The following is a 19244-nucleotide window of genomic DNA, read 5'->3' as shown; positions in this document are numbered from 1 at the left end:
GCTACAATCTTAATTTTAGAGATTAATTAACAAAACTCAAGGAAAAAGGTTATTATCAAACTAGAGAAGCTCACATGAAATTATTAAAATGTTAATTTCTTATTTTGTAAAAATGATGAAAAGTGTATGCGAGAGAATAAGAGAAAATTAAAGAAAAAATTAATGTTAAAAGAAAATTTTAAAAAGATTTTTAATTTTAATGAATATTTTAAATTATGAGGTCATTTAGTTAATTCACCACATAGATTATTCTTTTTATAAATTATTTGTTCTCTAAATTTTTTTAGTCAATTGACCACTTGACCTTATTTTTATGTTATGCCAAAATATTATATAACATAGTCAAAAATTATAAAAACAAAAAAATAAAAATAAATAAAGTACATGTGAATTATTATATTTAAAATTTTAACATTGTAATTAATATGTATTACAAAATTAATAGTTTAATTTTTATTAAAAAGTTAAATTTAATTATTTTAAAAAATAGATTCTAAATTTAACTAAAATTGAATTAATAACAATATAGAAATATTAATAGTTAAATTTGTCAAAAACAAAATAAATGGGGTGATTGATGTGAAATATTAAGAACTGATACCCCCTCGTGCAATCTCTGCATCCAGAAATTAAAAACAGCAGCTTTGATTTTAGCCCACTTCCAACTACCAGACAACCCTCTCTTTTGTTTTTCATTGGAATTTGGTGCTTCTTTTCTGAGGGAAAAAGGAACACTCTTTCTAAATTGTTGTAGTCATTTCTTTGTTCCCCAAATATTAAATTTAATAGTAATATAATTTTGCTTTTTCCCTTTTCTAATAAAAATTCAATAAAGTGGCATTGCAAGTTGACCCTTTAATCTCAAATCTGCTTTTGACATGAACTTGATTTGTTGATAATGATTACTAAATCATAATAATTTGTTTTTGATATGTGATTAAATTATAAATTACCTTTTTATGTCGGTGAGTAACTTAAATATTTTCGAATAAATTCTAAGTTTATTTAATTTAAATTTTATTATATTTTAAGCATTAAGTTATTAATAATATAATTATAAATTAAGGTGTTGTATTATATTATTATTTCAAACAAAAAAATTTAGATTGAATTGTATAGCTAACTCTTTACTTTTTCTTTTAATAGTTAAATTATTTTTGTTTTATTTTCTTTTTAATAGCTTTAGCTCTTAAACAAAACAAAATTATTATATAACACTAAATTAAACCCAATATCATTCAAATTAGTTACACAAATAAATGTCTATCATTGTCAACTTTGGTGAATCCATGATTAGGTATATAACAAATAATATCATAATTATTTAAAATTAAGTGATTAAAATATATTAAAGTGGTTAAAAGTATATCGAACTAAAAATGTCAAAAGATTGTATCTTTCAAATGACAAACATATTACATTGACGAGTCATTATATATACAGTAACCTCACCTTTTTGAAATAAATGCCATTTCTCTTTCACCCAACGGTCTTGCCCACCAAAAAGTTAAAGATCGAAATTGACGAGGCCAAATATAAAACTACAACACATACTCAATTCCTCTGACAAAAAGAAATCATATTTGATAGTGCATAAATTTGCACATTAACACCAATAAATTCGATTTTTTTCATTGACGGTCCATCACCGGCAGCCAGCACAGCACGGTGGTTTGGTTTGGAAAGCCTCCAAATTAAATGCATGATGAAACAGATGGTATTGGCTGCTAAGATAATGGACAAAACAAATGATGTTAGCATAGGGTTTCTGGAATAAAAACCCAAACTGAATTTTAACCCTTTCTTTGTTTTGGCATGCTTTATTTATTTGGGGGGGTTGTAATCCATGCATTCATCCTAACAAAAAAAACCTTGCCATGTGTCGTTTGTTGGGATGATTCTGTCGTCTGCTCTTACATGAGGCTCACCAAGCCCAAACCCCTATCTTTGTCTCAATCTTTGAGACATTTACAATGTATATTCATTCAGCTCACGAGTTGTTTGGTTTTTAACCCTTCCACACTTTCAAAATATCTATACACTATCTCAAATAAGAGACACCAACTAAAGCATTTTCTGGTCTCTACAGTACGTGTCATTCGAAACAAAAATTTCATTTTGTAGTCTTTAGTTTGCTTAATTCAACATCTACCCTAAATTTAGATTTAATTGTCTTATCCTATGATAAATTTACAATCCTTTTGCTTCACATTGGTTTTACGTCACGAAGGCAAGCATATTAAAATAGACAAATGAATTTTTTAGTATATGTTATCTTTAAAATAATTTGTAATATGTATTGCTTCTAATTATTTTTCATTTTTGAAATATTAAGAGGAGAAAATCCTTGGGAAATGTAAGCCACACAAAATACTGTATCCTTTTTTTTTTTAGGAAAAAAGAACTTTTTAACTCAATTAAGTTGTTCCACCTCCTCACAAAAATATATATAAAATAATTCTCAAAATAAACAAATGAAAGTGAAAAAGGAAAAAAAGAAGAAAAGGTTACATATTAGACTCTAATATTATTACTAATTAAACTTGGGTTATTTAAGCAGCCGAAGTCACCATAATGCATATCAACGGCTGATGTTCGTCGCCCTTATTATTATCATCACAATTATCAGGCAGCCTGGTATCTACACACGTCAGCATCTGGGCCCTCCTAGCTTGAAGGTCCCAGTCAGTGGATCCCACCACAAACAACATTAGCAAAGCACAACACACTTGCGCCGAAAATAGGCCTAACCAAAGCCCAGGGAACCCGACTCCGAGATAGAATCCGAGCCCAATTGCCACTGGCATACCCACCAGATAGAATGCACCCAGGTTCACATTGGCTGCGGTGGAAGGACGGGCACTCCCTCTTAGGACCCCACATCCTACCGTTTGCGGGCAATTCCCAAGCTCGCATAGCCCTAGGATGGGAAGGGCGATGGATGTGAGTCGTAGGATCTCGGAATCAGAGGTAAACATATGGGCCCACTTATCCCGCATCCCCGATGCAAATGTAGAAGCTGATAGGCCCATCATGGCGGATACAAGCACCGCCACCACAGCTGATAATCTCGCTTTGTAAGGACGGTTCGCACCTAGTTCGTTACCAACACGGGTCGAAACCGCGAAACCCAGTGAAGATGGGAAAACGTATATCAACGATGTCGTTTGGATCAATATCCCCATTGAAGCGACCGGTGCCTTTGGGTTCCCCAAAAGCCCACACAAAATGATCATAATCTCATACCACCACCACTCCAAACACACCGAGAAGCAGCTCGGCGCGGCTAGCTTGAGCAGCTGCTTCCAGCCTGTTAAACACTCCAAACTCGGCTTCTCCCATGTGGGCTCGTGGAGGCCCGAAGCCCAAATGTAAACAACCAAGCAGATGAGAACGAACAGGTTAGAGATGGAAGCGGAGGCAGCAACACCGGCGACACCGAAGTTGAAGCGGGAAACGAGTAACAAGTTGATGGGTAAATGGAAGACGGTGGCGATGAGGGTTGCTAAAGTAAGGGGGAAAGTGATACCTTGAGCACGAAGGTAAATGCGAATTGGGTGAATGAAAGAGTTGGTGAAAAGGTCGGGGAGGGAAAAAAGCAAGTATCTCTGGCCGATGTGGGTGATATCAGGATCTTGGTGAAAATAAACCAAAATGTTGAACATGTTTGTCCAAAGAAAGGATATTATTATGGAAGTGCATAAGAGGAAAATAACGTAGCTGTGAAGGGTTAAAGATAAAAGTTTAGGTCTTTGAGAACCAAAGGCTTGGGAACAGAGTGGTTCCATACCTAAAGCAAGTCCAGAAAGAACCGAGTAGCCCGTGATGTTTGCAAAAGCTATAGCTAAAGAGCCAGCAGCAAGTTGGATATCTCCGAGATGGCCAAGGAAGAACATGGAAATGATGGAGCGAGAATAGAGAATGAGACCGGTTAGAGCTATGGGGAAAGCCAGATTGAAAAGTGATTTAACTTCTGCACTGATCTCTGAGACTGAAGGGTATACATATCCATTTCCTTGATGTTGTTGCAGTTGTTGCTTTTCAGTATCTTTTATGGAGTTGGAGAGTGGTAGAACATTGAAATAAAGGTGGGCTTGAGATGATTTATCGGTTGATGAAGTAGATGATACGTTTGGGAGGGTAGCGGTGGTGGTTTGATTACACATGACGACGACGGCGCTGATGAGATAAGCAAGAAGAGGAAGAAAGGGGAATCAAAGATGAAGCAACTCCTGTTTGTTGTTTTTCGCTTTAACTCACTAAAGACACTCTCGTAGAAGCTCTCTATCTCTCTCTCTACTTTTCCTTTCGCTTTCTCTTAACTTTGTATGGATACTAAGCTTCGCTTCAAAGATAGGAAGATAGAATAGAATGGTTTGATTTTCAACTGAGATAGCTAGGTATATTAATAGATGAGCTGAGGTCGTGTTTTCTTTCTATTTTCTTTTCTCTTTTTTGTCCTCGAGGGTTATCACTCACTCACTTGTAATAAAATACAATAAATCACTTCAATTTTAAATTTGTTTATTTTTATTTTTCTTTGTAAATCATGGTATAATCCAACAGATTAAATTCCAAAGTTATGGTACATAAATAAGTTGCTAATAATTAAAAAAATATATTTATTAATCTCATTTCCAATAAAGAACGTTTTTAGTTGAATTTTTAATGGTTAAACAGTTCTAAATTTTTATTCATGGTAAGTTTTTAAAAAATACGTCAGAAGTTGTCAGATTGGCTCAATTTCCAAGAAGTAAATGGCGTTTTTACGAGAGTTTGTTGTTCTGGTTTTATTGTTGTTCGTATGAATGGCGTCATCCTCCAGCCGTCGGCAGTTCTCCGATCTGCTCTGTTTCACTTCCGGTAACATGGTAAAGATAATGTGTACGTAAAATTTTTTAGAATTACGCTGTTCTCGTCTTCTTAGTATTTACCCTTGCATGTTAATTCAACTCCCTGTTAACAGTCAAAATACCTATACTAAATATTTGTATTTCCCATGTAGCATTTATATCCATATGTTACCAAGAAGAAAACTAGAATCAAATTAATTAGAGTATTAATTACTTTGATCCACGAATTTAAACGCATCCCAGAGTCATTTACAGTGCGGTACGCTTGCATTTACAACTTGAATTTAATTTAAAAAAGATAAAAATTAAAGCAAGGAAAACAAAAACAACAGAAGGTGAGTAAATAAAACAATGGGAAAAAGAAGAGGAGTACAAAAAACAACAGAGAAGGTAATGACACGTGACAGGACACACGTGCAGTTAGAGACTTGGCAATGCTGGGTTTCTGGCAGAGTCCTTAAAAGGGGCCGTGGAACAGAGACAGACTGAGCAGGCTAAGCTACGAGAGACGACGAACAAAATGGAAGACCAAGACGAAAACTGAAACTAAAACAGAGCCGTGGGAAAAGGCTCTCTCAGTCTCAGTCTCAGGCTCTGTTAATTAATTACTTAGAGTTGGCATTTTCATTTATCCTTTTTATTATTATTATTGGACTACTGTAATCTATCTGCCAAAAATTTGGACCCAGCTCGCGTGCATGCATGCATGCATCAAAGCCGTTCCCCCTTCTATGCTCACCTAAAGACTTATCCCTAAACTAATCTCGGTTTTTTACTGCCAAAAAGCAGACCCAGAAATTTAAAAGATGTAATTATCATGTGTGGGGGAAGTTGGGGGTAACCTAACCTAAACTTTACTGTGAGTCACGTTTTTAATTAATGTAAGGGATAGGGGTTATAATCATGGGTGGCGGTAATAACAGGGTTTTCATTTCACATGTAAGATAAAAAAAGGCAAATGGGGTGGATAGATAGGTAAAGTACAGAGGCAATCATCGACATCGTTGGGATTTTACCAAACAGATGGTAGAAAGGAGACATATCTTTTATTTTTCAATTTTTTTTACAAATAAATTTTACTTCCTTAAATTTGTGTTTTCACATTCTCTCTCTTTCTTTGTCTATGTTGAGTTGGGCTTATAAATGAGTGTTGTTGTCGTTTTGTCTAGCGAAAAACAGGGGAACGGAGCCAGCCAGCCAAGCTTTGTAGTGAATATGACCCACAAAATTTTGGCAGCCTCCACCCTCAGTCTGAATCTGACACTCGCTGTCGACCCCCTGCACCACTGTTTGTGTTTCTATTACGGGAGCTAGCGTCTATGTGCTGTGTTGTGCTGTTGCCGTGCCGTTTTTGTGGGCTCCCTGCTCCCCTTCTCCGTATTAACGTTTTTAGTCTTTTTCTCCCAACTCTTGATGCTCTTTCTTTTGGACCATCTTCTCCACTTGAGTTAAAAGCTAACACCATTCCTACCTCAATGCTATTATTTAAATATGTAATCAATCGAATAATAAGGTTTATAAAATCAGACTTCAAGACATTAATTTATCAATAAAATCAATTAGTCCGTTGTAATTAAATAAATTATTAGAAAATAATTCAACTAGTTTATAGCGATTTTCAAATCAATCAATCTAATAACTTTCTTTGAATTAATATCCGGTTCAATCTATCCAATTCAAGCAAGGTTGCCAGACACCAACTTCAATTAACAAATTACCAAATGAATATAATTTTAACACAAAAAATCATATATTATAAGGGCTATATAAGTAAATTAATTTAACTTATAAATAAAATAAAAAGATGTTTTTATATAAAAAAAAATTAATATTTTTATTTCTTTCACCTATTATATCATTGTATACCATGAGACTAGCATATTATTAAACAAATGGTGCCACCATAAATATCAAACATTCAAGCAACTTGACTTTTAGTGTATATTTTATAATTAGATTTAAAAGACCCCCTAATATGCATGTGAAACTTTTGAAATAGTGAATTCTAATCACGGGAACAAATAACTTGAACCCTGTTTATATCCACAAATTATGTATTTGTTTGGCAGATTCAGTTTTATTTCTTTCAATAATAAATACACTAAATCATTGATCATCAGTTAACACGAAACGTAGTATTTTGCAATCATTGAATTAAGGGCTCCTTGGGAAAAAAAGAAAGAAGAAGATTAGGGTAATGATGGGGCATCGAGAGGTAGGCAAGATCGGCATTTAACTTCTATCCATGCAGTTGTTAACAAGTGGGCCGGGAAGGGCATCTTTCCAGGGCTAATGGGCTATTATATTATGAGATTGGAGATTGTTATATTCTTTTTAGGATTAACCGTTAAGGCCACTAAACTTTTTTCTTTTTGGTTCCTTAACTTTAAAAAAATCATAAAATAGTCATTAAATTATTAGAATCTTTTTATTCAAGTCACTAGATTATTAAAATATTTATTGTATGGCCTTTTTTGTTTGCACTACCTGTGCCAATTGAAAGTTCTCCTTCCCCTCTCTTCTACATTTTATTTTTTTTCATGAAATAGTTTTGAATGCTACAAATATACGAATTAAGATCCAAACAAATTTCTTTTTTGATTTTCGGCAATGACCGTCAAATTGATTTAGATCTAAGGTATGTTCTTCTACTTATCAATGAGTATTAATCTACTGTATTGATCTTCTACTTATCAATGACTATTAATCTACTATATTGATTGTCGAATTGTCGATTGGAGCTCGCTAGTTGAATTTAAAAAAAAAAATACATTCATCAACCTAGTAACTTAAATGAAAACTTTAGAATAGTTTAGTGGTTATTTTGTAACTTTTTAAAGTTAAATGATGAAAATATAAACTTACTAATAATTTAATGACATTGGACGTAATTTCTCCCGTTTTACTAAATTTAAGAGGAAAAAAATAATAATTACTTTTAAACACGCTATACCATGTAATATATATTTTTCAGTGTAGCATAATAATCTTCACTATTTAAGTATTTTACTAAAAGAGATTATGTTTTTTGGTGAGTTAAAATAACAGGGAAAAGCCCGAATAATCAACGCGACCAGCGTGACTCTAACCTAAACCACACAAGAGACGGTGAACATCTTTGACTCGTCAAGCCATCACATGAGTTCTAAATTGACTTTCGCTTAACCTTCCAACCTCTTATTTAGAATAAAAATCTAATTTAGATTCAATATTTTTATTTAATTATTTAATTTTCAATGTCTGTAATATTAATCACATCAGTAATTTTTATTTATTTATTTTATGAATGCTACCCAAATCAATTTAACAGAATTCAATTGGACTTCCTCAAAAGATTAGAGAAATTAGAATTTTAAAATTAAAAATAAAAAGAATTAAATTTCAGATGCACAATGAATTCAGCATTATTAAACCATATATTATATTGACCTGTTTCACTACATAGTTTCATGTAAAAATATCATTTAAAGTTGTATATATGATATTCGCATAATGATGTTTTTGGTACTTTATCATTATTGGACCTTTTGAGACAATTATAGATCTTGGGAAGAAATTTTGATTGGTCAATAAAATATATTTTACAAAAAAAGTTATTTTAATTTTTATTTATTTTTGGTCTCTTTTAGTATTTGAATTTATATTTTTATCAAATTACTCTAAAATGGATAGAAAAGTAAATGTTTACTAACTTTATTAAAATGTCATACACGTGGATTCTTATATGGATGACATACCAACATTTAATTAATTTTTAAAATTTTAAAATATAAAAAATAATTCTTATATTTTAATGATTTTAATTTTTAAAATATTTATTTTTATTTTTGAATATTTAAAAATAAAAATTAAATTAAATGTTAGCATGTTATTCAAGTGTGGTTAGAAAATATTAATTTTTCTATCTATTTTGAGGTGATTTGACAAGAAATATAAATTTAAAAATTTAAAAAAAATAAAGGACTAAAATGAATTTTTTATAAAATTAGAGGATGAGTACGTGATTTAATAAGTTAAATGTTACAAGTTTAACTTCACAGATTTTAATCTATCCAAAAGAAGTGATATAAAAAGGAAAAGAAAAAGGAAGAGTCCAAAAAAGACTTAGTCCGTGTGGTTATTTATTCTTATTCGGAGTGGACTAATGTATGGTTGTTGTCGCCCCAAAAAAGTGGGTCTTTGGTTTATGGTCAAGAAAGTTCTATCCAATTAATTGCCATACTAGAGCAAGTCGGGAAAACGAGGTGTCTGTTTTTCTTGGTAACAAATAGTGAAATGGCTAAGGCTAAGGCTAAGGCTAAGGCTGATATTGGGACCAGTGTTCATCTAAAATAGTTAATATTCTATAACTATTAGCAAATTTAGATGAAATATTTTCTTCAACTCAATTATACACATACCAAGACCAAGTTAATTTAAAATAGTTGAAGTCCTTATAACTATTAGTACAAATCAGACAAGTTTTATACAATTCCTACTGCTATTATTTATATTTCTAGAAATCTTTAAATTTAAAAAAATATGACTTTAAGCATATTTAAATTCTTGATTGTTGCAATAATAATAATGCCAATGGATAAAGTCATACTGAGTAAACATTATTGGGACAGAAGGTCGGTCCATCTTTCAACTTTTGAAGCAAAACAGCCTTATCAAACTCCTTTTCAGCGCTCTTACTTTGATAATCAAGAGGATGAGCGCTTTGGACTAAAATTTGCAGAACATCTCTCATGGAAGGTCTTAACGGAGGCAATGTTCTTGTACAACAGAGACCGAGTTTGAAGACATTGCACATTTGGTTCAAGTGACAAGCTTTTTTGATATCTTCAGCTAATGCATCAACTATCGAGTTGCCTTGTTCATAGTAACGTTGAGCCCATTCTGCAAGTGGTCTGTTTTCATCCCCGTGATCCGGTTTTCGTCCTGTTGTCAGCTCCAAAAGGATGACTCCGAAGCTATAAACATCGACCTTCTCGTTGATTCTCCGTGTATGAGCATATTCTACAGTTCAAGTCGAAATAAATGATAATGTATATTTAACTAGAAATCAAGCTAGTGGAATTGGATGCAATATTGAAGGCTAAAACTCACCAGGAGCAATGTAGCCAATCGAACCAGCCACCGCAGACATTGTTGTTGGTTTTCCTTTGATCAACATCTTAGCTAGACCAAAATCAGCAACTTTGGCATTGAATTCAGAATCTAACAGGATGTTGCTTGACTTCACATCTCGATGAATAATGGGTGGGGAGCAATCGTGGTGCATATAGCAGAGTCCTTGGGCAGCCCCGATCGCGATTCGGAATCGCTTAGGCCAATCCAAGATGATACCCGATGTTCGGTGCTTATTCAACCATAGGTCAAGGCTCCCGTTCTCCATGTACTCGTAAACAAGAAGTTTCGAGTCCTTACTTGACATGCAACACATCAGTTTCACTATGTTCAAATGCTTAATTCTGCTCAGTGTCATAACTTCAGCTTGAAATTCCTTCTCCAATTCCCTCTCAAGCTTTATCTTATTCCGAATCTTCTTAACGGCAACGAAATCACCATTGCCAGTTATATCAACACGGTATACTTCTCCTGATCCCCCATCTCCAATCTTGTTTTTTTGGCCTTCCAATCCTGACAAAATGCTTTTTATCGTGAAAGTCACCATTTGGAATGCGGTGAGCTCCCATTCCGGATCCAAGACGCGATTTCTCTTCCAACAGAATTTAGAGAGGAAGAATGAAACTGACAAACACAGTACAAGAACTGCTGTACTCGAAATCCAAATAAGAATTCGAGGATAACTCAAGTTCGGGTTTTTTTGTGAACCACAAATGCGGAGGTTTACATTTGCAGTACCTGCACAGAGACCAGGATTGTTTAGGAAGCTGTTGGAGTACGCACCATTTTCGAACTCTTTTGGGATGTTCCCCACGAGATGATTGGAAGAAAGGTTAATGAAACTAGACTTTAGTTGACCAAGTTGAGGAGGAATTTGGCCTGAAAATTCGTTTTTAGACAGATCCAATAAGTTTAGGCTCGGTAGAAAACCAATGGCCTCTGGAATTTGTCCCGAAAGTTGGTTTTGGCTAAGGTTTAGAGTAGCGAGTGAGTTCCATGAGATTATATCAGATGGAAGGGAACCATGAAGTTGGTTTCGGTCAAGCAAAAGAACTTGTACAGATGAAAGGGCAGTTAATTCTCCAGGAATTGTACCACTGAAGAAGTTGTTACTGGCATTAAATACGGAAAGGTTCCTCCACAGCTTCACATCAACAGGTATTTCTCCAAAAAACCGGTTGTTACTCATCTCGAGTCTGGAGAGATTATCCGACACTTTTCGGGGAAGCTCACCAGTGAACATGTTGTCACTTATCATTAACTTTGATAAGTTCAACGATGTCCATAGTCCACTGGGAATGCTCCCAGTAAGACCATTCCGGCGGACATCAACCATTACTAAGCTATCACAGTTACCGAGTGAGGTTGGCAATTGTCCCGTAAGATTGTTGTCAAACGCTACAACTCCCAGCAACTTACCTCCATCGCATAAATGCTTAGGCAACAGCCCTGTCAGCCTGTTAGAACAAACCTCAAATCTCTCAAGCATCGAGTATCGGCCGAGATCTTGAGGTAGAGTGCCTGACAATCTATTGCCAAACAATCTAACGTCTGTTAACGTGGAGATTTGGCCGAGGCCTTCAGGAATTTCGCCTGAAAGTTGATTGTAAAACAGAACTAAAATGGATAACTTTTCTAGCTTCCCGACATCACTCGGTATTCTTCCAGTCAGGCTGTTTTGAGAAAGATCAATTACTGTCAGATTGGAAGCTCGAATCACTTGAGGAATCTCTCCGAATAGCGTATTGTTGAAAAGGTATACCGCCTTCAAATTCTTCAACAAGAACAATGCTTTTGGGATTTCTCCCGTTAGTGCATTTTTAGATAAATCCAATACCTCGAGAGCTTTCATATCTCCAATTATCTCAGGGATTTCACCAATTAAATTTGTTCCAGACATCCATAAAGTCTTCAGCATCGTCAAGTTAGTGAAACTTGAAGGAAACTTAGACGGCATGAATTCTGAATTATCTGCTAATTCCAAAATTTCAAGCTTGGATAAGTTGCTAATTTCTAGCGGGAGAGGACCACTGAACTGGTTCTTAACAAGCAGAAGGGTCCTTAGCTCTTGCAACGATCCAATGGCGGCAGGAACTTCGCCTGAAAAATTATTTACCATAAGATTCAAGTACTGGAGCCGGCCTAGTGTGTTGATGTCATGAGGAATGGGGCCAACGAAATAGTTTTGAGAGAGGTCCAAATACTCAAGTTTGGAACAGTTGTAGAGAGTTTTTGGAAATTCACCTATGATGTAGTTATAATTGAGATCAAGGGATGCAAGGTTCTGAAGGCCACAAATGAGAGACGGGATTGCACCGTTGATGGTCTTGTTGGGAAGGCCTAACTCAGTGACTGAGTTGTTAATGCAAGTGATTTCAGGCCAGCTGCAATGGTTAGTGGAGTTTGCTGAGAGGGTCCAGTGGCTGATGGACGATGGGTTTTGCCAATATTGCTTTAGTTGGATTAAGATAGCTTGTTCTTGAGCAGCATGCAGCTGGGAACTTGCATGGCAGACAAGGAGAATAAGGACGAGGGCATTGAAATGAATTTTGAGGAAACCGGCTGTTGGCTTTGACATTTGGAACTTTGGGAAGTGTGAATGAGACCCACACTGTAAGGACTATGTTGTCAAAGGTTAAGTGAAATATGGGTAGTAATAATGATACATGTAAGAATGAATCTTTAAGGTCTATGCTTCCAAATATTCAGGGAATGAATATTTATATACTCATTGGAGTGATCAAAGGGGTTAAGCATTATGGCCAACTTTTCTTTTAGAAAAATGATATCTTAGACTCAATTATACCACTTCAATAAAAATAATGTGTTTCTCGTTAAAGATACAATTCTCAACTAGACTTGTTCATAGGTTGAGTTACTCGACTAAACTTAAAGGTCTGTTCGAAATTTGGGAGAGTTTAGATAAAAATATTAGACCCGAAAAATGGATTAAGACAAAAAAATTTATGCCTGTTTAAAATATAGGTTGGGTTCATACTTGAACATTTAAGGCTTGAGCTTGGCTCGACCTATTAATAAAATAAATCTACACTAAATATATAATACTACTCTAATATAAATATTAAAATAATATAAAATAAATATTTTTTTAAAAAATAATATGGGCAAACCTAAAATGAGTTTGGGTTAGTCTTTTACAAATATGGATGAGTTTGAGAAAAATTTAGACTCACATTTTGAGCCAAACTAAGCTTAAATAAATATAAAATATATTAATATCAAGCTTAAGTTAAACTCGATTCGACTCGGCTCATAAGCAATTCTAGCCTCAACCCCACGTGCAAGTCGTGGAAAAAAGCATGTAGAAAAACGGACAAAGGCATCACTTTTCTATTACCATCTGACCCTTCCAATACGTTTGTTTGTTTCCACGAAAACAACCACCATTTCTATCAATTATCCAAAATTTTCTTTTTCACAAAAGAAAGGTAGAGCAAGTTACTTTTTTTTAAGTTTGTTTGGGATGAATACCCCGATGACGTGTTTTAGATAAAAAAAAACTTTTGAGGGTATGTATATTTGATATAACTATATATGCATAATAAAGATGGGGAGAGCTAAAAGGTAGATTAAAAATTTTGGAAGGAAAAATCCCATCAATGGTGTAATAATGTACATAGATATATGATTATTATTGTAGGTTAATGACTAGTAGCATAATAGTTCTATCTCCAAAACATTCCTATCCTATCCATTTTTAGTCTTTTATATTAGTGTTCTTACTTTTCTTATGCAAATGTTCAAAGTGCCACATCAGTTGGAAAATGGTATAGTGGTAGTTAAATGGAAGAGTCATAAGTCATGACTAAATATTTCTTTAAAGAGGTAGGGAAAACACTGATGCTAGCCTTGGGGACGGGAGTGGACAGAAAGAGAGAAAGGACCCCCCAAAAAAAAAAAAGTAAAGAATATTACTTTTTGGATGAGGATCAACACAAATTATTGCCGAAGACTTTGACGAGAAGACTTTATTTTCATTAAAAAAAGTAGTCTCCATTCCGAGCAGATCAGTACATCATAAACGTAGGATCGATCGGATTTTTTTTAAATTGCAGAGTTTGACATCATATCAATGGAGAACAGACTCTGGAGCTGGTTTCAAAGCTCAGTCAAAGAACATTTTCATGGCCTCTATGGTCTATGGGTCCTGCTAGGGTAGGCTGCTACCAAGTTTAATTTAACATTCCACTCCTAATTAATTTATTGAACACTTTCTAGGCCACCATTCTTAGTGGAATGGTCTTGTGTTTTGTTTAAATCTTCACTCAAGATAATGCAATCAATAAATAATTGAATAATCACCACAATTTCAGTTGAATAGTCCTCTGCTAGTGTAACACTCTTCGACCGATCCAATCATCAAGTCCAAATTACACGATGTTACAGTTGTTACCGGAACAACTACAGACAATTAAAATTCACATTAAAATATAAAAAAATGCAAACACAATCATTACAGATCATAAGTTCATTATGCAAATTTTCTCAGGGTCTTATTTGAGCTTACAAATGCTCTAAAGTTAACCCAGAACCGTATTAGGACCAAACTGCAACATTTTCAAAATTTCAATACGACATCGCGATGTGAAGTTACTCGTTGCAATGTGACTGTCTAGTTTGCCTCATTATTACGACAGGGTTCCTTGTCACGCCGTGGTCCAAATCCCAAATCTTCATTGCGACGATCATCACTTAACGTTTTGACATGGACTTTGTTTTCAGCACAAAATAGACCTTTTGGTACCTATTTCAATCAACCAAACCATTTCATACAATTTGGTGCCTTTGTGCACCTTCAACCTGCATAAAATAAAGTTCAATCACATGTCAAATATATGCCATTTTTCCAAATTTATACATTCAATTCAACAAATCCACAATTTGACACCAAAACAAACAATTCAACTAGATCAAGTTCAATCAAATTAACCATGCCATATAGTCTTTCAATATCATCATTAATCATACCACTTCATCAACAAAATTGGCTTTCAAATGCCACATTTAGATCTTTAAAACCTTTACTATTGCATATATGAACATTAGTTTTCCAAAATCAAGCATTAATCAAGTTTAAACAACTATCTAGCCAAAGTGAAGTGTGAGCTTCGAGTTGATCTGATCGACGAGTTCCGCAAACCAACAATTTACAAAAAAGGGAAAATCAACTAGGTAAGCATTTCGAATGCTTAATAAATTTATAGGTATTAAAACGAATAACATACTTTGATTTTTAATCAAACATAACCATCTAATTAACTTGTTACAATTTTTTTGACATAGCATTTCACAACGATAAGTTGAGTCGTCACGTAATCGAGTCATATAGCAGTTCAACATCAATATGCTATTCAATTTAGTACAATTCACAACTCAATTCCATTTACGATATCAAAACATTAAATTTCCATTTTGAACATTAAACTTGTAACATTTAATTCACGGGTAACTACATCACACCAGAAAGCACCGTAGTGCTAAACATAGAGCACTAAAATGCTAAGCAGAAAGTATTGAAATGCTGATCAGAGAGCACTTAAGTGTTGAACAGAGAACACCGAAGTGCTAAACCCGTACACGCACACAAATAATCATATTGGCATGTCAACCGTATCCTAATCGTTTACTAAATTTACGCGGACATTAATACTATATTCGTAACATTCAAATCACTGTAGTGCCATCATATACATATTCTTCCATCATAGAACATTTTGTATCCATTCAGACACATATAACACGTAGTATCATTTCTTTACAATTTAGACAATGTCTCACCTTTTTGTATTAAATCGTAATCAATTCAAAATTACAATGCACACAAACAAATTCATAATTCAAACATATTTAAATTATTATATATAATCACGTCATATGAACTTATCTGGAAAAAATAACAATAACAAAATGTTAGACACTAATCTACAATTTTCTCTTTCATCAAATATCTTCCGGTTGGTTCAATTTTCAATTTATATGATAATTCATTTTAATTTATCAATTCGAATATTTTTAACGTTCTATTTTATGCATATCACAGTTCAATTTCAATTTTCAAATGTTCCTTAAATTCAATTTTCAAATGTTCCTTAAACTTTTTCATTTTATTCAATTTAGTCCCTAAAATCGAAGTTGTTATAACTTTTAAATTTGAGCTTCGATTTCGAAACTGATCTCAATTTCAGCCTTCTACAGCCCTCTATTATCTATATTTACAAAAAATTAATATCAATTTTGAAATATTTACACTTAGTTCCTACATTAAAAAACTAACCATTAAAATTTACAAATTAGTCAATTTTTTCATTTCTAAGTTTAAAATCTAACAATTTAATACCAAAAGCTTCACGATTTAATAATGGCAACTTTTAAAAACTTTAAAAATTTTACAAATTGGTACACGGGCTAGTTAAATTAAGCTCTCAAGGCCTAATTACATAAAAATTACAAGAAAAGGATTTGAAATCTTACCAAATATGAAGGCCTAATGTTGAAAGCATGAAACCCCTATTTTTCTTTCTTAGTTCGTGAGGTTGGAGAAGAAGATGAATAAAAATGTCTTTATTTTATTTTCTTTTCTTATTTATACTTAGATTAATATATAATAAATCATAATTAACTTAATTAACCTTAATTAACTTAGGCTAATGATGATTAACATATTTTGATGGGTGAAAGTTGTCATCTACCACCATTTGGTGGTTTAAGAAAGGTTCAATTGCTCGATTGGTTATTCGATTAATTAAAAATCCATAATGGTTAACTTTTATCACTTTTACAATTTAGTCTTTATACCTTAATTAACTATCCAATTGACAAAATAAATGGACCAAACTTTAACTAAACTTTATACTAACCTCGACTCGATCATTGAAAATGAAATTCCAAAACCACTGATTTTCAGGCTGTTACAGCTAGGCTGCTGCACACTTAATCTTTCTACTATATTTAATTAGATGCTAATAGATTGATGGGGAATAAAAGAGTTTTCTATCATGTAACATGTTCAATAACATTGCCCTGCCTGTATGAGTCTTGCTCTCTTATTCCCCAACTCCTAAACATTGTTTTTTCTCTTGCTTGGGAACAAAATGAAGCCTAGTGAGGCAAACATAAATGCTAGTTCCACTCAAAATATGGATGTTCTTAGCTATTCATACAAGTATTTCAGGTTGAGAACAAATAGAGTCTAATAGCATGAAGAACATTCATCATTCACATTCTACCTAGCAGAAGATACTATTCAAGTCATTTATGATGAATGAACGGAGCACATATAAGTTTCTAACGCCATTCAAATGCATTGCCTGCACCATAGCTTTCATTAATGGTAGCAGAAAAATACACAAGGTTGCAAGTTAGTTTATGGAAGACAATAACTAATAGGCCATCAAAATCATGTCAACCAAACTGAATATTTTATGAAGTGCAACAAACAATGAGACTGCATATTTTAATTTACCATGAAATTGCATATTGACTTTTATAGAGTACTAGAAATTTATCAAACATATAAGTATTTAGCAGTTTACCGGTTCTAAGGTGAGCCTGTACAGAGGCAAAATCAGAGCTTGAGTTCTCATATTCCTTCCTCAATGAGCCATAAGCAACAAATAAAGCTGTTGAACTACAAAGCAAGTCCCATGATCTGACATTCCTTTAAACAAATCCCCAAATCCTTAACAAAATGGTTGACGAAAAAGCCTGGTTCGAAATCCATCATTAAAATCCGGTTCCCTTACAAATCCAACGATTTTGAGCTCAGCTGCCCCGTCGATATCGCATCCAAAAACCCGGCCACATTGTGCGCTACTTTGTCGGCTTAAATAATTCCTTTTACTAATCCGACCATGGCTGACGCTATGCCTTCCCCACTGAATCCCATGTGATTAAATTTCCCAATAAGGGTAAAGAGGGGATCTAAATGGCGGACGGCAACTTCGTCTGTCTCTACCAAATCCCTAGAGAAACCCCCTTGCCCCATACACTTTGGAGAAATTTCAGGCAAAGTTGAAACTGTTGAACTTCTTTTTTAGTTAAATTAGAGTTTCATTAGTGAAAAGATGAGGACATACAGTGAAACTGTTGAACCCTATTTCATAAAAAGGAAAAAATTCAAATTAAAATTCAATCGAAAGCGAGACATACCAAATAGAGTATTGAAAATTGAAAGAGGAGACTATACTATGTTGCTCTACTTGAATTTTAAAATATTTTTTCTGCATTTCACTTATTATTTCAAATAAAATTATGATTAAAAAGTAGCTTAAAATTTTAACCAAAAAAAAAAAGTTCAAAAAAATTTCTCCAGGTTGAATTCGATTCCAAAGAAAAGAGTGATTAGGATATTTTGCTTTTAAAGAGAAATGAATAGGCATCCAAGTGGCTTAAGATATCTTAATTTGAGAAATAAATTAAAAACGCCCTTATTTTGGAATTAATAATTTTAAACTGCCCTAGGAAAGAAAAAAAATCTCAGTTGCCGTAACGGTGGCAGTTTTGCGCATCTGGACTTTTCATTCACAGCCTAACAACCCAAGAAGGTTCTGTTTATAACAAGACTCGATATGATAGGTTGGATGTAATTATATGAAAATAATTTACACATATATATTTTTAAATTTATAATATGAATTATTAATTTATTAAATTTAAATATATTTAAATATATATATATTTTTTAATTTTAATAATGATAGGATAAAGTACAGAATATGAAAAATGAATTTCCTCGGAATTTCGGTGGTCACTGTGTGTGGACCATTTTACGCATTTTCTCAATTTGCTGAATTGCTTGAATTTTCGTATGATTTTAGTACAGATAATATAAATTAAAGTTTGTGTCTTGCAGAGTTTGTACAATGGTTAGGTTTTAATTCTTTTAAATCATAAAATATATGTATTATTATTAATGTAAAAGGATATGGATTTAAATGCTACTGAATCAGATTGTTCTCTTATTTATTAGTTGGAAAAATATATAAATAGTTTTAAATATTATATAAAAAGATAAAATTCAAATTTATAATAAAATTATTAAAAACAGTTAATTAACCACAATTATAAATTATATAAATTTAAGAAAATATCATTTTTTAACACTTGAAATTGTTTGATATTAGTCGGTAGGAGTAAATAAAATCCGATTTGATTCGAAAAATTTCATAAAATTTTCAAATTTTGAATTAAATAGTTCGAGTTATTTGAATAAACTCGAATAAAAAATTAAATTTTTCGGTTTAACTCGAATATGAATTA

At 33.2% G+C, this 19244-nt stretch overlaps 2 protein-coding genes and 1 long non-coding RNA gene across 3 annotated transcripts; all 3 read right to left on the bottom strand.

Annotated features, from left to right (window-relative positions):
• Positions 1-2422: 2422 nt before the first annotated feature.
• Positions 2423-4457, bottom strand: LOC108485461 (protein DETOXIFICATION 52-like). The gene has a single exon (XM_017789300.2). The coding sequence runs from the start codon at positions 4164-4166 to the stop codon at positions 2553-2555; it is 1614 nt and encodes a 537-aa protein (XP_017644789.1). The 5' UTR covers positions 4167-4457; the 3' UTR covers positions 2423-2552.
• Positions 4458-9213: 4756 nt separating this feature from the next.
• On the bottom strand, positions 9214-12729 carry LOC108485010 (receptor-like protein kinase 5). The gene is made up of 2 exons (XM_017788880.2): positions 9945-12729; positions 9214-9854 (listed from the first exon to the last, which is right to left on the bottom strand). Exons 1-2 carry the CDS (start codon positions 12541-12543, stop codon positions 9436-9438), a joined length of 3018 nt encoding a protein of 1005 aa, XP_017644369.1. The 5' UTR covers positions 12544-12729; the 3' UTR covers positions 9214-9435.
• Positions 12730-14293: 1564 nt separating this feature from the next.
• LOC108484215 (uncharacterized) lies at positions 14294-18511 on the bottom strand. The gene is made up of 2 exons (XR_001871213.2): positions 17519-18511; positions 14294-14786 (listed from the first exon to the last, which is right to left on the bottom strand). It is a non-coding gene; the product is annotated as an uncharacterized LOC108484215 (long non-coding RNA).
• Positions 18512-19244: the final 733 nt, after the last annotated feature.

This window comes from Gossypium arboreum, chromosome 5 (assembly GCF_025698485.1).
Source record: "Gossypium arboreum isolate Shixiya-1 chromosome 5, ASM2569848v2, whole genome shotgun sequence".
Lineage (NCBI taxonomy): Eukaryota > Viridiplantae > Streptophyta > Magnoliopsida > Malvales > Malvaceae > Gossypium > Gossypium arboreum.
This window is presented reverse-complemented; position numbering and strand designations above follow the sequence as displayed.